Source organism: Sardina pilchardus, chromosome 3 (genome assembly GCF_963854185.1).
Source record: "Sardina pilchardus chromosome 3, fSarPil1.1, whole genome shotgun sequence".
Taxonomy (NCBI): Eukaryota; Metazoa; Chordata; class Actinopteri; order Clupeiformes; family Clupeidae; genus Sardina; species Sardina pilchardus.
The window spans coordinates 1,669,440-1,684,439 of NC_084996.1; the positions used below are offsets into that span (position 1 = coordinate 1,669,440).

General features: G+C 45.0%; 1 protein-coding gene and 1 pseudogene across 2 annotated transcripts in view; both read right to left on the bottom strand.

Annotated features, from left to right (window-relative positions):
* Positions 1 to 9,131, bottom strand: part of LOC134077618 (kelch-like protein 11) — a 22,638-nt pseudogene extending 13,507 nt beyond the window's left edge.
* Positions 9,132 to 13,558: 4,427 nt separating this feature from the next.
* Positions 13,559 to 15,000, bottom strand: part of LOC134076330 (ATP-citrate synthase) — a 62,023-nt gene continuing 60,581 nt past the window's right edge. The window contains exons 28-29 of one of the 2 annotated variants that reach the window (XR_009938604.1): positions 14,624 to 14,783; positions 13,559 to 14,585 (exon numbers count right to left, since the gene is read on the bottom strand). Coding sequence is in view for 1 of the 2 variants with exons in the window: in XM_062531327.1 (XP_062387311.1) it covers positions 14,689 to 14,783 (95 nt within the window). In the remaining variant the exon portion in view is untranslated. Of the gene's footprint in view, positions 14,784 to 15,000 lie in introns of both variants that reach the window. The other variant, XM_062531327.1, reaches the window with a different exon arrangement.

A 15,000-nucleotide genomic window follows, 5' to 3' on the forward strand; every position in this document is an offset into this window, starting at 1 on the left:
GCGTGCCAGGAAGCTCGGCCGCATCAGAGGAAGCCGCAGCAGCGTCAGCAGCTCCAGGAAGTAGCGGCCGCGTTCGGCCTCGTCCCTGCGCTACGCAACCCAGCGCACCAGCGCCTCGAACAGCACCTCCTCCGTCTCCACGGTGACCTCGGCGTCCGCCAGCCAGTCGCGCACCAGGTGGAACGGCAGCGTCAGGAACTCCTCGTCGTCTAGCGCCACCTGGTGGAAGTGTTGTGATAGCGCGTTTATTATGTTGTGAAAGCGTGTTTATTAGGTTATGTTGAAGCGTGTTTATTATGTTGTGATAGCGTGTTTATTAGGTTATGTTGAAGCGTGTTTATTATGTTGTGATAGCGTGTTTATTAAGTTATGTTGAAGCGTGTTTATTATGTTGTGATAGCGTGTTTATTAAGTTATGACGAAGCGCGTTTATTATGTTGTGATAGCGTGTTTATTAAGTTATGACGAAGCGCGTTTATTATGTTGTGATAGTGTGTTTATTATGTTATGACGAAGCGTGTTTATTATGTTGTGATAGCGTGTTTATTATGTTGTGATAGCGTGTTTATTAGGTTATGTTGAAGCGTGTTTATTATGTTGTGATAGCGTGTTTATTATGTTGTGATAGCGTGTTTATTATGTTGTGATAGCGCGTTTATTATGTTGTGATAGCGTGTTTATTATGTTGTGATAGCGTGTTTATTATGTTGTGTCGAAGCGCGTTTATTATGTTGTGATAGCGTGTTTATTATGTTGTGATAGCGTGTTTATTAAGTTATGACGAAGCGCGTTTATCAAGTTATGTTGTGATAAGCGTGTTTATTAGGTTATGTTGAAGCGTGTTTATTATGTTGTGATAGCGTGTTTATTATGTTGTGATAGCGTGTTTATTATGTTGTGATAGCGTGTTTATTATGTTGTGAAAGCGTGTTTATTATGTTGTGATAGCGTGTTTATTATGTTGTGAAAGCGTGTTTATTATGTTGTGATAGCGTGTTTATTAGGTTATGTTGAAGCGTGTTTATTATGTTGTGATAGCGTGTTTATTATGTTGTGATAGCGTGATTATTATGTTGTGATAGCGTGTTTATTAGGTTATGTTGAAGCGTGTTTATTATGTTGTGATAGCGTGTTTATTAGGTTATGTTGAAGCGTGTTTATTATGTTGTGATAGCGTGTTTATTAAGTTATGACGAAGCGCGTTTATTATGTTGTGATAGCGTGTTTATTAAGTTATGACGAAGCGCGTTTATTATGTTGTGATAGCGTGTTTATTATGTTGTGATAGCGTGTTTATTATGTTGTGGAAGCGTGTTTATTATGTTGTGATAGCGTGTTTATTATGTTGTGGAAGCGTGTTTATTATGTTGTGATAGCGTGTTTATTATGTTGTGATAGCGTGTTTATTAAGTTATGACGAAGCGTGTTTATTATGTTGTGATAGCGTGTTTATTATGTTGTGATAGCATGTTTATTATGTTGTGATAGCGTGTTTATTATGTTGTGATAGCGTGTTTATTAAGTTATGTTGTGATAGCGTGTTTATTATGTTGTGATAGCGTGTTTATTAAGTTATGTTGTGATAGCGTGTTTATTATGTTGTGATAGCGTGTTTATTATGTTGTGATAGCGTGTTTATTAAGTTATGTTGTGATAGCGTGTTTATTATGTTGTGATAGCGTGTTTATAATGTTGTGATAGCGTGTTTATTATGTTGTGATAGCGTGTTTATTATGTTGTGATAGCGTGTTTATTAAGTTATGTTGAAGCGTGTTTATTATGTTGTGATAGCGTGTTTATTAGGTTATGTTGAAGCGTGTTTATGTTGTGATAGCGTGTTTATTAGGTTATGTTGAAGCGTGTTTATTATGTTGTGATAGCGTGTTTATTAGGTTATGTTGAAGCGTGTTTATTATGTTGTGATAGCGTGTTTATTAGGTTATGTTGAAGCGTGTTTATTATGTTGTGATAGCGTGTTTATTAAGTTATGACGAAGCGCGTTTATCAAGTTATGTTGTGATAGCGTGTTTATTAGGTTATGTTGAAGCGTGTTTATTATGTTGTGATAGCGTGTTTATTATGTTGTGATAGCGTGTTTATTATGTTGTGATAGCGTGTTTATTATGTTGTGAAAGCGTGTTTATTAAGTTATGTTGAAGCGTGTTTATTATGTTGTCTAGCGCCACCTGGTGGAAGTGCCGGCGGATGAGTTTATTAAGTTATGTTGAAGCGTGTTTATTATGTTGTGATAGCGTGTTTATTATGTTGTGATAGCGTGTTTATTATGTTGTGATAGCGTGTTTATTAAGTTATGACGAAGCGCGTTTATCAAGTTATGTTGTGATAGCGTGTTTATTAGGTTATGTTGAAGCGTGTTTATTATGTTGTGATAGCGTGTTTATTATGTTGTGATAGCGTGTTTATTATGTTGTGAAAGCGTGTTTATTATGTTGTGATAGCGTGTTTATTATGTTGTGATAGCGTGTTTATTAAGTTATGACGAAGCGCGTTTATCAAGTTATGTTGTGATAGCGTGTTGATTAGGTTATGTTGAAGCGTGTTTATTATGTTGTGATAGCGTGTTTATTATGTTGTGATAGCGTGTTTATTATGTTGTGAAAGCGTGTTTATTAAGTTATGTTGAAGCGTGTTTATTATGTTGTGATAGCGTGTTTATTATGTTGTGATAGCGTGTTTATTAAGTTATGTTGAAGCGTGTTTATTATGTTGTGATAGCGTGTTTATTATGTTGTGATAGCGTGTTTATTATGTTGTGAAAGCGTGTTTATTAAGTTATGTTGAAGCGTGTTTATTATGTTGTGATAGCGTGTTTATTAAGTTATGACGAAGCGCGTTTATCAAGTTATGTTGTGATAGCGTGTTTATTATGTTGTGATAGCGTGTTTATTATGTTGTGATAGCGTGTTTATTATGTTGTGATAGCGTGTTTATTAAGTTATGACGAAGCGCGTTTATCAAGTTATGTTGTGATAGCGTGTTTATTATGTTGTGATAGCGTGTTTATTATGTTGTGATAGCGTGTTTATTATGTTGTGAAAGCGTGTTTATTAGGTTATGTTGAAGCGTGTTTATTATGTTGTGATAGCGTGTTTATTATGTTGTGATAGCGTGTTTATTATGTTGTGAAAGCGTGTTTATTAGGTTATGTTGAAGCCTGTTTATTATGTTGTGATAGCGTGTTTATTATGTTGTGATAGCGTGTTTATTATGTTGTGATAGCGTGTTTATTATGTTGTGATAGCGTGTTTATTATGTTGTGAAAGCGTGTTTATTATGTTATGTTGAAGCGTGTTTATTATGTTGTCTAGCGCCACCTGGTGGAAGTGGCGGCGGATGAGGTCCGCGGCGCGTAGCGCCAGCCGCTCCAGACTGTACATGTGGGCCAAGCTTTGCACCGCCACGCAGTTCCCCAGGACCAGCAGGAACCTACACACACACACACACACACACACACACACACACACACACACACACACTCACACACACACACACACACACACACACACACACACACACACACGCCACGCAGTTCCCCAGGCTCAGCAGGAACCTACACACACACACACACACACACACACACACACACACCGCCACGCAGTTCCCCAGGACCAGCTTACGCCGCAGGAAATCACCGCAGAACTCCTTCAGGTGGACCAGCAGGAACCTACACACACACACACACACACACACACACACACACACACACACACACACACACACAGACACACACACACACACACACACACACACACAGACACACACACACACACACACACACACACAGACACACAGACACACAGACACACAGACACACACACACACACACACACACACACACACACACACACACACACACACACACACACACACACAAGCTCCCATCCAGTTACTGACCCAGGAGATATCTCAGCTTTTGACTGAGACCGTTAACATGGACTTGAGTAAACTGCTTCACTGCCACATGAGTTTTGCTGCCGGAATGTGTGAAAAACATAGACGTCACAACAAAGGCTAAAAAGTGATCTAATAATCTAATCTCGAACAAGCTGTATTTGCTTAAAAGTATGAAGACACTTAAGAAAAGATATGCAGCTTTCAAGTCAAGTGACACAACGGCAAAATCCCAGGTTCATATTACAATTGTTGGACCAAATAAACTACAACTTGGTGCAAGCCCACAACTGGGTAACTCTGTTAGCAAACTCTTCTCCAGTTTCCCCCTCTGATATCCTGATAGACCTGATATCCTATAGTCAGGTTTCCCCCCTGATATCCCCACATAAGGTGACGTCCACCATCTTTCCACCTGGCGTTCGGACATAAACGACTGTCAGTTGATTTACTTAAAGTTTACTAAAATAAGCAACAACAACGCCTCAAGCGAGTAATGAGGTAGGAGGGAGAGATACGTAGCTTAACAGTGATAGCCTACATAACACAGATCATAACTTGATAAGCGGGATGTCACACATTTCAAACTCTATCCTCCCCAATCACACAACTCCCCACAGCAAACTATTGACACTTGACAGTAGCAAGCAGTTCCGGGAGAGCGGCGCGTTTCAGACTCTTCCGCGTTCACGCGTCAAGCCAGTCTCGTGAGTGACATCGTGTAGCCTCACCTGTCCGCGAGCTCCAGCACTTCATGGACATTAGCAGTGCTCGCGCGGATCTCTCCCGTGTACATGAACTGAATGACGCTCTCCACCGTGTCCTGGTCCGGTCCCGTTTCCGAGCTCCACTCCTTCATCTCCACGCGCCCCGACTCGGATTCGGAGTACTGGCCACCGAGCAGCGGGGAGAAGTAGTCGGTGGCCGCCGACAGCACGGAGCGATGTAGCCTGACTCTCGCCAGACCCTTGTAGTTCCGCCATGCTCCACCAGAGGCGTTTCGCTGAGCTCCACACAAGGGTCTGGACGCGAGGGCAATCCAAACCCCTGCCAGTGATCAAAAAATGAGCAACCAATCAGGAGCGCCGAAGCGAGTGTTTGATTCAAATAACAATGGCGGCACGCAGCGAGGAGTCTTGTGCTGACATTGATTCTGCTATTTCAACCGTTTTGTCGAATCTATCGAGTATTCATTCTTTAAAAGATTAACAGAGAATAGTTTTGAAGACATTTATTGGTGGCAAGGATGTTTTTACTCTTCTTCCGACCGGGTTTGGCAAGAGCTTGAAGAAGCCTAGCACGTCATTCAAGATAACAGGCAAGTGGTTTATCGAATCACATGCGAGGATGTTTTACAAGGACCCGCCTTCAGAAATACATCTCCTATCGAGAAGTCCCAGATCCTTGTGTGAAGCAGACAGCGAACTACAGGATCTGGCGAAAGTCAGGTTAGCATCGTCCCGCTACTGAAGGCTAAAGTCACGTCACAGAAAAGCCCGTGCTTCCGCTGCTCGTTCTGGCGGCGCGAGAGCTCCGAGCAGTGGCTCGAGGAGGTGAATTCCTCGGCCTCCTCGGAGTCTCCGTCCGCGCTCAGGCCGCTGGGCGTTACGCCGGTGATCCACTAGCACGCGATGCGAACTCCGCATCGCACTATCCCCATTCATTTCAATGAGAAGCGAATTCGCATCCCGCATAGCATTCTGGGTACCCGTTGCGTCGAGAGCTGTGGATGCGGTGCGTCGGAAAAGTTCAGCAATCCCCAACTTTATGCGAAACGTAAAACTGAATATTGGAACGTGAACTTTTCCCTGTGTGTATGATTGGACTCATAAAGGGACAGCATAATGTGCAATGAAGCACGGAGGAAGATAGTGATTGTTGATGATGAGGGTGAGTGTTTTGAAGTTGACGAAAGTTTGTTGACGAAACTACTTGTTCATTTGTTCAGATTAGACTGCTAGTAAGTTGGTTGTCAGTGGGAAATTGGCTTGCACTGCTACCACAGTTGGCCAATAATTTAGCTTTCGGTTGGTTCGCCGTACCTGTCCTGTTTCACCCATTAAAAAGCACTCTATCTGGGACTGCAGTTGCCTGCGCAGGGTGTGTGTGTGTGTGTGTGTGTGTGTGTGTGTGTGTGTGTGTGTGTGTGTGTGTGTGTGTGTGAGTGTGTGTGTTCAGCACTCTATCTGGGACTGCAGTTGCCTGCGCAGGGTGAGGGTGTGTGTGTGTGTGTGTGTGTGTGTGTGTGTGTGTGTGTGTGTGTGTGTGTGTGTGTGTGTGTGTGTGTGTGTGTGTGTGTGTGTGTGTGTGTGTGTGTGTGTGTGTGTGTGTGTGTATGTGTGTGTGTGTGTGTGTGTGTTCAGCACTCTATCTGGGACTGCAGTTGTCTGCGCAGGGTGAGTGTGTGTGTGTGTGTGTGTGTGTGTGTGTGTGTGTGTGTGTGTGTGTGTGTTCAGCACTTTATCTGGGACTGCAGTTGCCTGCGCAGGGTGTGTGTGTATGTGTGTGTGTGTGTGTGTGTGTGTGTGTGTGTGTGTGTGTGTGTGTGTGTGTGTGTGTGTGTGTGTGTGTGTTCAGCACTCTATCTGGGACTGCAGTTGCCTGCGCAGGGTGAGGGTGTGTGTGTGTGTGTGTGTGTGTGTGTGTGTGTGTGTGTGTGTGTGTGTGTGTGTGTGTGTGTGTGTGTGTGTTCAGCACTCTATCTGGGACTGCAGTTGTCTGCGCAGGGTGAGTGTGTGTGTGTGTGTGTGTGTGTGTGTGTGGGTGCGTCGGAAAAGTTCAGCAATCCCCAACTTTATGCAAATTAATCCGTCCATCGCGAGCACATCGCGAGGCGAGTATCCAATAGTAGAGGAGGTCGCTCCTGACGTTTAACAACATTGCATTTTCCGGTAGTCTTGGCTTTACCGCCAGTAAATCATTTGCCATAATATCAAACGAAAAACTGAATATTGGAACGTGAACTTTTCCCTGTGTGTATGATTGGACTCATAAAGGGACAGCATAATGTGCAATGAAGCACGGAGGAAGATAGTGATTGTTGATGATGAGGGTGAGTGTTTTGAAGTTGACGAAAGTTTGTTGACGAAACTACTTGTTCATTTGTTCAGATTAGACTGCTAGTAAGTTGGTTGTCAGTGGGAAATTGGCTTGCACTGCTACCACAGTTGGCCAATAATTTAGCTTTCGGTTGGTTCGCCGTACCTGTCCTGTTTCACCCATTAAAAAGGGAACGCCTACCAAAGCCTACCAAAGCGTCTGCGGGGAGGGTAGCGTAGCGAATGAGTAGTGCGATGCGGAGTTCGCATCGCGTGCTAGTGGATCACGCTTCCTCCTGCGTTGCTGCCGCTCCTGCCCGCGTCCTCCGAGTTCGGTGCGGCCGCTGGCTGCCATGTCGCCCTCGGTGGGTTTAGTCCGCAGAAGCCGCGACAGACGCGTCCTGTTGAGCAGACTCACGCACGAACACACAAACATAAACACGGCCAGACGCACGCATGCGCAAACGCGGCGAGGTGATGGCAGTGACGTCACAATGTGCGCTACTAGTCTGTAGTTTTAGTTTATGGTCAGTTTGAGCCATAGATATATGTGACAGCACAGCGAAATCAGTCGTTTTGCGCACATCATGATTTTGAGAAAATCAACAATAACAAACTTCCGGGTTAAAATGTTGAATTTCACGTTTTCGCATAATTCGGCTGTATACAGTCTACAGTTTCATATCGTGAACGCATTTCACTGAAAAACCTACGTTTTGACTGTTAAACCCGGCGAAGATTCAACACATTTGCTGTCATTCCCGTTGTGCACGCGCCGCTTAAACAGGTGATTTCTCCTCTTCTGGCATATCGTGACAGGAGAACCATGTCAACTTTGGATGCGGTTATCTTAGCGATAGTTTGTGTAATACCCTCGATATACATATCGTTGGAAAGCTTAGTTTATGGCCGTTCACGTGAGCACAATAACTTAATTTACTAAATTTTACAGAAACGACTGGTTCCGCTTTACAGGGTCACATATGTCAATATATATATCTATGAGTTTGAGCCCTAACCCTTTTTTACAGTCTATGGTCTGTAGTTTTAGTTTATGGTCAGTTTGAGCCCTAACCCTCTGACTTACTGTATATGGACACCACAGAGCTTATATTATTCCTCACCCATAATAATGAAATGTAATATGCTAAGCAATATTAACATTATCAGTGAGTTATGGTTATGGTTATGGTTATGGTTATGGTTATTTAGCAGACGCCTTTGTCCAAAGCGACATACAAATAAATAACAATACAAATTAAATTAACAGTGACTTTTACAAAATAGGGAGAATAGTAATATTATCAGTAAAACAATAATTCTGAGTTCTGAACATAAACACACACAACGCTATAAGATAATTAATTAGGTGCAAGGTGAACAGGTACTTGTTTGTAAGTAATGGACGTAGAAAGACTGAGGGTTGTCTCAGGTGACACCGATAGCCCTGGGACATAGCTTGAATTTCCCCTTGGGGATCAATAAAGTATCTATCTATCATCTATCTATCAATCTAGCGACATCAGAGAGGCCAGCTGACCGCCCACTTCAGGCTCCTACACAACCAGGAACCCGTCAGGGCCCATTACAGGAGTGAGACAGAGACAGGGCCCATTAGGAGTTTGAGTTGAGACAGTGTCAGGGCCCATTAGGAGATTTGAGTTGAGACAGTATCAGGGCCCATTAGGAGTTTGAGTTGAGACAGTGTCAGGGCCCATTAGGAGATTTGAGTTGAGACAGTGTCAGGGCCCATACAGGAGTCTGAGTTGAGACAGTGTCAGGGCCCATACAGGAGTTTGAGTTGAGACAGTGTCAGGGCCCATACAGGAGTCTGAGTTGAGACAGTGTCAGGGCCCATACAGGAGTCTGAGTTGAGACAGTGTCAGGGCCCATACAGGAGTTTGAGTTGAGACAGTATCAGGGCCCATACAGGAGTTTGAGTTGAGAGTGTCAGGGCCCATACAGGAGTCTGAGTTGAGACAGCGTCAGGGCCCATACAGGAGTTTGAGTTGAGACAGTATCAGGGCCATTACAGGAGTTTGAGTTGAGACAGTGTCGGGGCCCATTACAGGAGTTTGAGTTGAGACAGTGTCAGGGCCCATTAGGAGAGAGTTGAGACAGTATCAGGGCCCATTACAGGAGTTTGAGTTGAGACAGCGTCAGGAACCCGTCGGGGCCCATTACAGGAGTTTGAGTTGAGACAGCGTCAGGGCCCATCACAGGAGTTTGAGTTGAGACAGTGGGTGCGTTTCATGTAGCGTTTATACGTCCTCCCTCGCTCCTCGATGCCTCGATCCTCACTGATCTACATAAAGAATGATGGGGGGGGGAAACAATGGGATAGTCTATCCAGTGTTAGTTATAGATCAGTGGGAACGCCCCTCGAGGATCGAGCATCGAGGATCGAGGAGGCATAATGAGAGGCACCCATTGTCAAGGCCCATTACAGGAGTTTGAGTTGAGACAGTATCAGGGCCATTACAGGAGTCTCAGTTGAGACAGTATCAGGGCCATTACAGGAGTCTCAGTTGAGACAGTATCAGGGCCCATTAGGAGTCTGAGTTGAGACAGAGACAGTGTCAGGGGCCCATTACAGGAGTTTGAGTTGAGACAGTGTCAGGGGCCCATTACAGGAGTTTGAGTTGAGACAGTGTCGGGGCCCATCACAGGAGTCTGAGTTGAGACAGTATCAGGGCCACTGATCTATAAAGAATACCTGGATAGACTATCTCATTGTTGCTGACCCATCAACATTGAAGCCAATGGAACTGTCCTGAGTGGTCCCATAATGGCGGCGATGTGTTCCAATTCCATTGTTGCAGAACGGCAGAACATTCTTTTACTGTCTTTTACTGTCTATGCATTCCTATGGCAAGTGGTCCCATAATGGCCGCCGCCATGTAGGCTTCAGAATTTTGACGTAGATGCTTTCTTTATAGATCAGTGGTCAGGGCCCATACAGGAGTTTGAGTTGAGACAGCATCAGGGCCCATACAGGAGTTTGAGTTGAGACAGCGTCAGGGCCCATACAGGAGTTTGAGTTGAGACAGCATCAGGGCCCATACAGGAGTTTGAGTTGAGACAGTATCAGGGCCCATACAGGAGTTTGAGTTGAGACAGTATCAGGGCCCATACAGGAGTTTGAGTTGAGACAGAGACAGTATCAGGGCCATCACAGGAGTTTGAGTTGAGAGTGTCAGGGCCCATACAGGAGTTTGAGTTGAGACAGTGTCAGGGCCCATACAGGAGTTTGAGTTGAGACAGAGACAGCGTCAGGGCCCATTAGGAGTTTGAGTTGAGACAGCGTCAGGGCCATCACAGGAGTTTGAGTTGAGAGTGTCAGGGCCCATTAGGAGTTTGAGTTGAGACAGAGACAGCATCAGGCCCATCACAGGAGTTTGAGTTGAGACAGTGGTTTCCTGGTGGATAGATCAGGCATTTAGCCTCAACGTTAATAAATTAAATGCTTTAAATATGATGCGGCTTGACCTTTTGACAAGGTCAAAACACATCTGGTGAACTCCACCAACTGCCCTACATCATACACTAGGGCCCTGTATTGAAAGTGCATGGCCAGTAATGGAAACATTATTGTATTGAGGAAAACACAGGCACTAGGGCCCTGTATTGAGGTCTAAAGTGCAGACACTAGGGCCCTGTATTGAGGTCTAAAGCGCAGACACCAGGGCCCTGTATTGAGGTCTAAAGTGCAGACACTAGGGCCCTGTATTGAGACACTGGGGCCCTGTATTGAGGTCTAAAGCGCATACACTAGGGCCCTGTATTGAGGTCTAAAGTGCAGACACTGGGGCCCTGTATTGAGGTCTAAAGTGCACACACTAGGGCCCTGTATTGAGACACTAGGATCCTGTATTGAGGTCTAAAGTGCAGACACTAGGGTCCTGTATTGAGGTCTAAAGTGCAGACACTGGGGTCCTGTATTGAGGTCTAAAGTGCAGACACTAGGGCCCTGTATTGAGGTCTAAAGTGCAGACACTAGGGCCCTGTATTGAGGTCTAAAGCGCATGGCCTCAATACAGGGCCTCACATCTTTTCAACCAATGAGAGTGACAGCTGTCATTTCCTTTACATGCTAACTTTTTAGCAGTCAAGCCACATGCTGATGTTGGAACATGCTGATGTTTGGCATTACATTTGTGAAGCCTTCAGCTCCTGAGGTCACCTGTAAAAGTGCTCGACAGGTTCGTCTATGTTCACCTGTAAAAGTGCTCGACAGGTTCGTCTTTAACAGGGTGCTCTATTTACAGTATGTTCACCTGTAAAAGTGCCTGACAGGTTCGTCTATGTTCACCTGTAAAAGTGCTCGACAGGTTAGTCTTTAACAGGGTGCTCTATTTATGTTCACCTGTAAAAGTGATCGACAGGTTCGTCTATGTTCACCTGTAAAAGTACTCGACAGGTTCGTCTTTAACAGGGTGCTCTATTTATGTTCACCTGTAAAAGTGCTCGACAGGTTCGTCTTTAACAGGGTGCTCTATTTATGTTCACCTGTAAAAGTACTCGACAGGTTCGTCTTTAACAGGGTGCTCTATTTATGTTCACCTGTAAAAGTGCTCGACAGGTTCGTCTTTAACAGGGTGCTCTATTTCTATTCACCTGTAAAAGTGCCTGACAGGTTCATCTTTAACAGGGTGCTCTATTTATGTTCACCTGTAAAAGTGCTCGACAGGTTCGTCTTTAACAGGGTGCTCTATTTATGTTCACCTGTAAAAGTGCCTGACAGGTTCGTCTATGTTCACCTGTAAAAGTACTCGACAGGTCTGTCTTGAACAGGGTGCTCTATTTAGGTTCACCTGTAAAAGTACTCGACAGGTTCGTCTTTAACAGGGTGCTCTATTTAGGTTCACCTGTAAAAGTGCGACAGGTTCGTCTATGTTCACCTGTAAAAGTACTCGACAGGTTCGTCTTTAACAGGGTGCTCTATTTACAGTATGTTCACCTGTAAAAGTACTCGACAGGTTCGTCTATGTTCACCTGTAAAAGTGCTCGACAGGTTCGTCTTTAACAGGGTGATCTATTTACAGTATGTTCACCTGTAAAAGTGCCTGACAGGTTCGTCTATGTTCACCTGTAAAAGTGCTCGACAGGTTCGTCTATGTTCACCTGTAAAAGTGCTCGACAGTTTCGTCTTCAACAGGGTGCTCTATTTACAGTATGTTCACCTGTAAAAGTGCTCGACAGGTTCGTCTATGTTCACCTGTAAAAGTGCTCGACAGGTTCGTCTATGTTCACCTGTAAAAGTACTCGACAGGTTCGTCTTTAACAGGGTGCTCTATTTATGTGCCATCATGTGCCAGCAGCCCAGTGAACACTGAACACTGGGGTTTGTGTCCCGTTGTGTCTCAACTGATGTAAGTCCAGATCCTACTTCAAATATTCTGGGTTTGTGTCCCATTGTGTCTCAACTGATCTCTCCAGATCCTACTGCAAATATTCTGGGTTTGTGTCCCATTGTGTCTCAACTGATCTCTCCAGATCCTACTGCACATATTCTGGGGTTTGTGTCCCGTTGTGTCTCAACTGATGTGAGTCCAGATCTACTGGAAATATTCTGGGTTTGTGTCCCATTGTGTCTCAACTGATCTCTCCAGATCCTACTGGAAATATTCTGGGTTTGTGTCCCATTGTGTCTCAACCGATCTCTCCAGATCCTACTGGAAATATTCTGGGTTTGTGTCCCATTGTGTCTCAACTGATCTCTCCAGATCCTACTGCAAATATTCTGGGTTTGTGTCCCATTGTGTCTCAACTGAACTCTCCAGATCCTACTGCACATATTCTGGGTTTGTGTCCCGTTGTGTCTCAACTGATGTGAGTCCAGATCCTACAACTGATTTGAGTCCAGATCCTACAACTGATGTGAGTCCAGATCCTACAACTGATGTGAGTCCAGATCATACTGCACATATTCTGGGGTTTGTGTCCCATTGTGTCTCAACTGATGTGAGTCCAGATCCTACAACTGATGTGAGTCCAGATCCTACTGCACATATTCTGGGGTTTGTGTCCCGTTGTGTCTCAACTGATGCGAGTCCAGATCATACTGCACATATTCTGGGTTTGTGTCCCATTGTGTCTCAACTGATGTGAGTCCAGATCCTACTGCACATATTCTGGGTTTGTGTCCCATTGTGTCTCAACTGATGTGAGTCCAGATCCTACAACTGATGTGAGTCCAGATCATACTGCACATATTCTGGGGTTTGTGTCCCATTGTGTCTCAACTGATGTGAGTCCAGATCATACTGCACATATTCTGGGGTTTGTGTCCCGTTGTGTCTCAACTGATGTGAGTCCAGATCCTACTGCACATATTCTGGGTTTGTGTCCCGTTGTGTCTCAACTGATCTCTCCAGATCCTACTGCAAATATTCTGGGTCGCAGGTCGGGGCCGGCTGTACTGAGAGCTTTCCTAAAACCACATTTGTTTCTTTAAAATAAAACTGTGCAAAACACTCTTCTCATTAAACGTTCCTTAAATGTTCACTGTTCTATGGTTTTCTCCAGGTCTTAGTCATACAACGTGTCCACACACACACACACACACACACACACACAGAGTATGTACAGTACATGGGACACAGAGAGGCTTTCAAACAAGACTGCTTTATTCATCTACAATTTTACAGTTTTGTCAAACAGTATATTAAAAATCAAAAGGACAACAGAAGCACATTTATTTCCCATTTAAATAGTTTTTTAGTCGAACATTAAAAAAATAAAACCGGCCCGGCAAGAGCGGCCACAACCTCTTTTCAGAAACTAAACGGTACCTTTTCACCAAAAATATCATGAACAGTTAGTCAGAGCAGCAAGCGACACACACACACACACACACACACACACACACACACACACACACACACACACACGTATAAGCAGCACACACATGTACAAGCACAGAGACACGCATGCTGTGCCATGCCAACTGTTGCTAAGGTAACTACACTACCACGTTGCCATGGTCCCCTGCGCTCGTCGTTAAGACAGATGGGTCGGTGTGTTTGTGTCCGCGTTAGAGGCGTTCACAGTTAGCTAGTTAGGACACGTAAAGCGCGGCGGCTACGCTACAGTTACACACACACACACACACACACACACACACACACGTAAAGCGTGGCGTCTACGCTACAGTTACTGCTGCTGTCTATGCTGACCCTCTTCAGCTCTATGGGAAGCAGCTGTGTGTGTGTGTGTGTGTGTGTGTGTGTGTGTCTACGCTACAGTTACTGCTGCTGTCTATGCTGAACCCTCTTCAGCTCTATGGGGAGCAGCTCACTACAGAGAAGCCTGCATCTGAACGCTCTCACACACACACACACTCTCCCACACACACACACACACACACACACACACACACAGATTTGATGCACATGATACTTGTGTCAGTGAGTACTATAAGGTGGTGTATTTAGCTGTGTGAGTGTGTGTGTGTGTTTGTGTACAAGCCCCCCCCTCCCCCCCCCACACACCATGAGCTTCCGTCAAACTAAAAGTGTCATGTGGCCATACCGCCTAGCCCCGCCCACGGCCCCAGGGCCTTATCTGATTGGCTCAAACAGTCAGCCTTCACATTAGGGCTTCACTCTGTAGAATAATTTACAGACACACACACACATACACACACACACGCACGCACGCACACACACACGCACACACACACAAAGCTGGAGCAGGCTGAAGGGGAGGGTCCCTAAGAGGTGACTGGTTTCCATGGTTACATGGTCATATGTTCAGGAAGCACATAGGAGATGTCGTCCCAGGGATGACGATAGAGACCCTGCTTCAAACGCTTCTGATCCAGATAATGGCCTGGAGAGAGAGAGAGAGAGAGAGAGAGAGAGAGGGAGAGAGAGGGAGGGGGAGAGAGGGAGGGGGAGAGAGGGAGGGAGGGAGAGGGAGAGAGAGAGAGAGAGGGAGAGAGAGAGAGAGAGAGAGAGAGAGAGAGAGAGGGAGAGAGAGAGAGAGAGAGAGGGAGAGAGAGAGAGAGAGAGAGAGAGAGAGAGAGAGAGAGAGAGAGAGAGAGAGA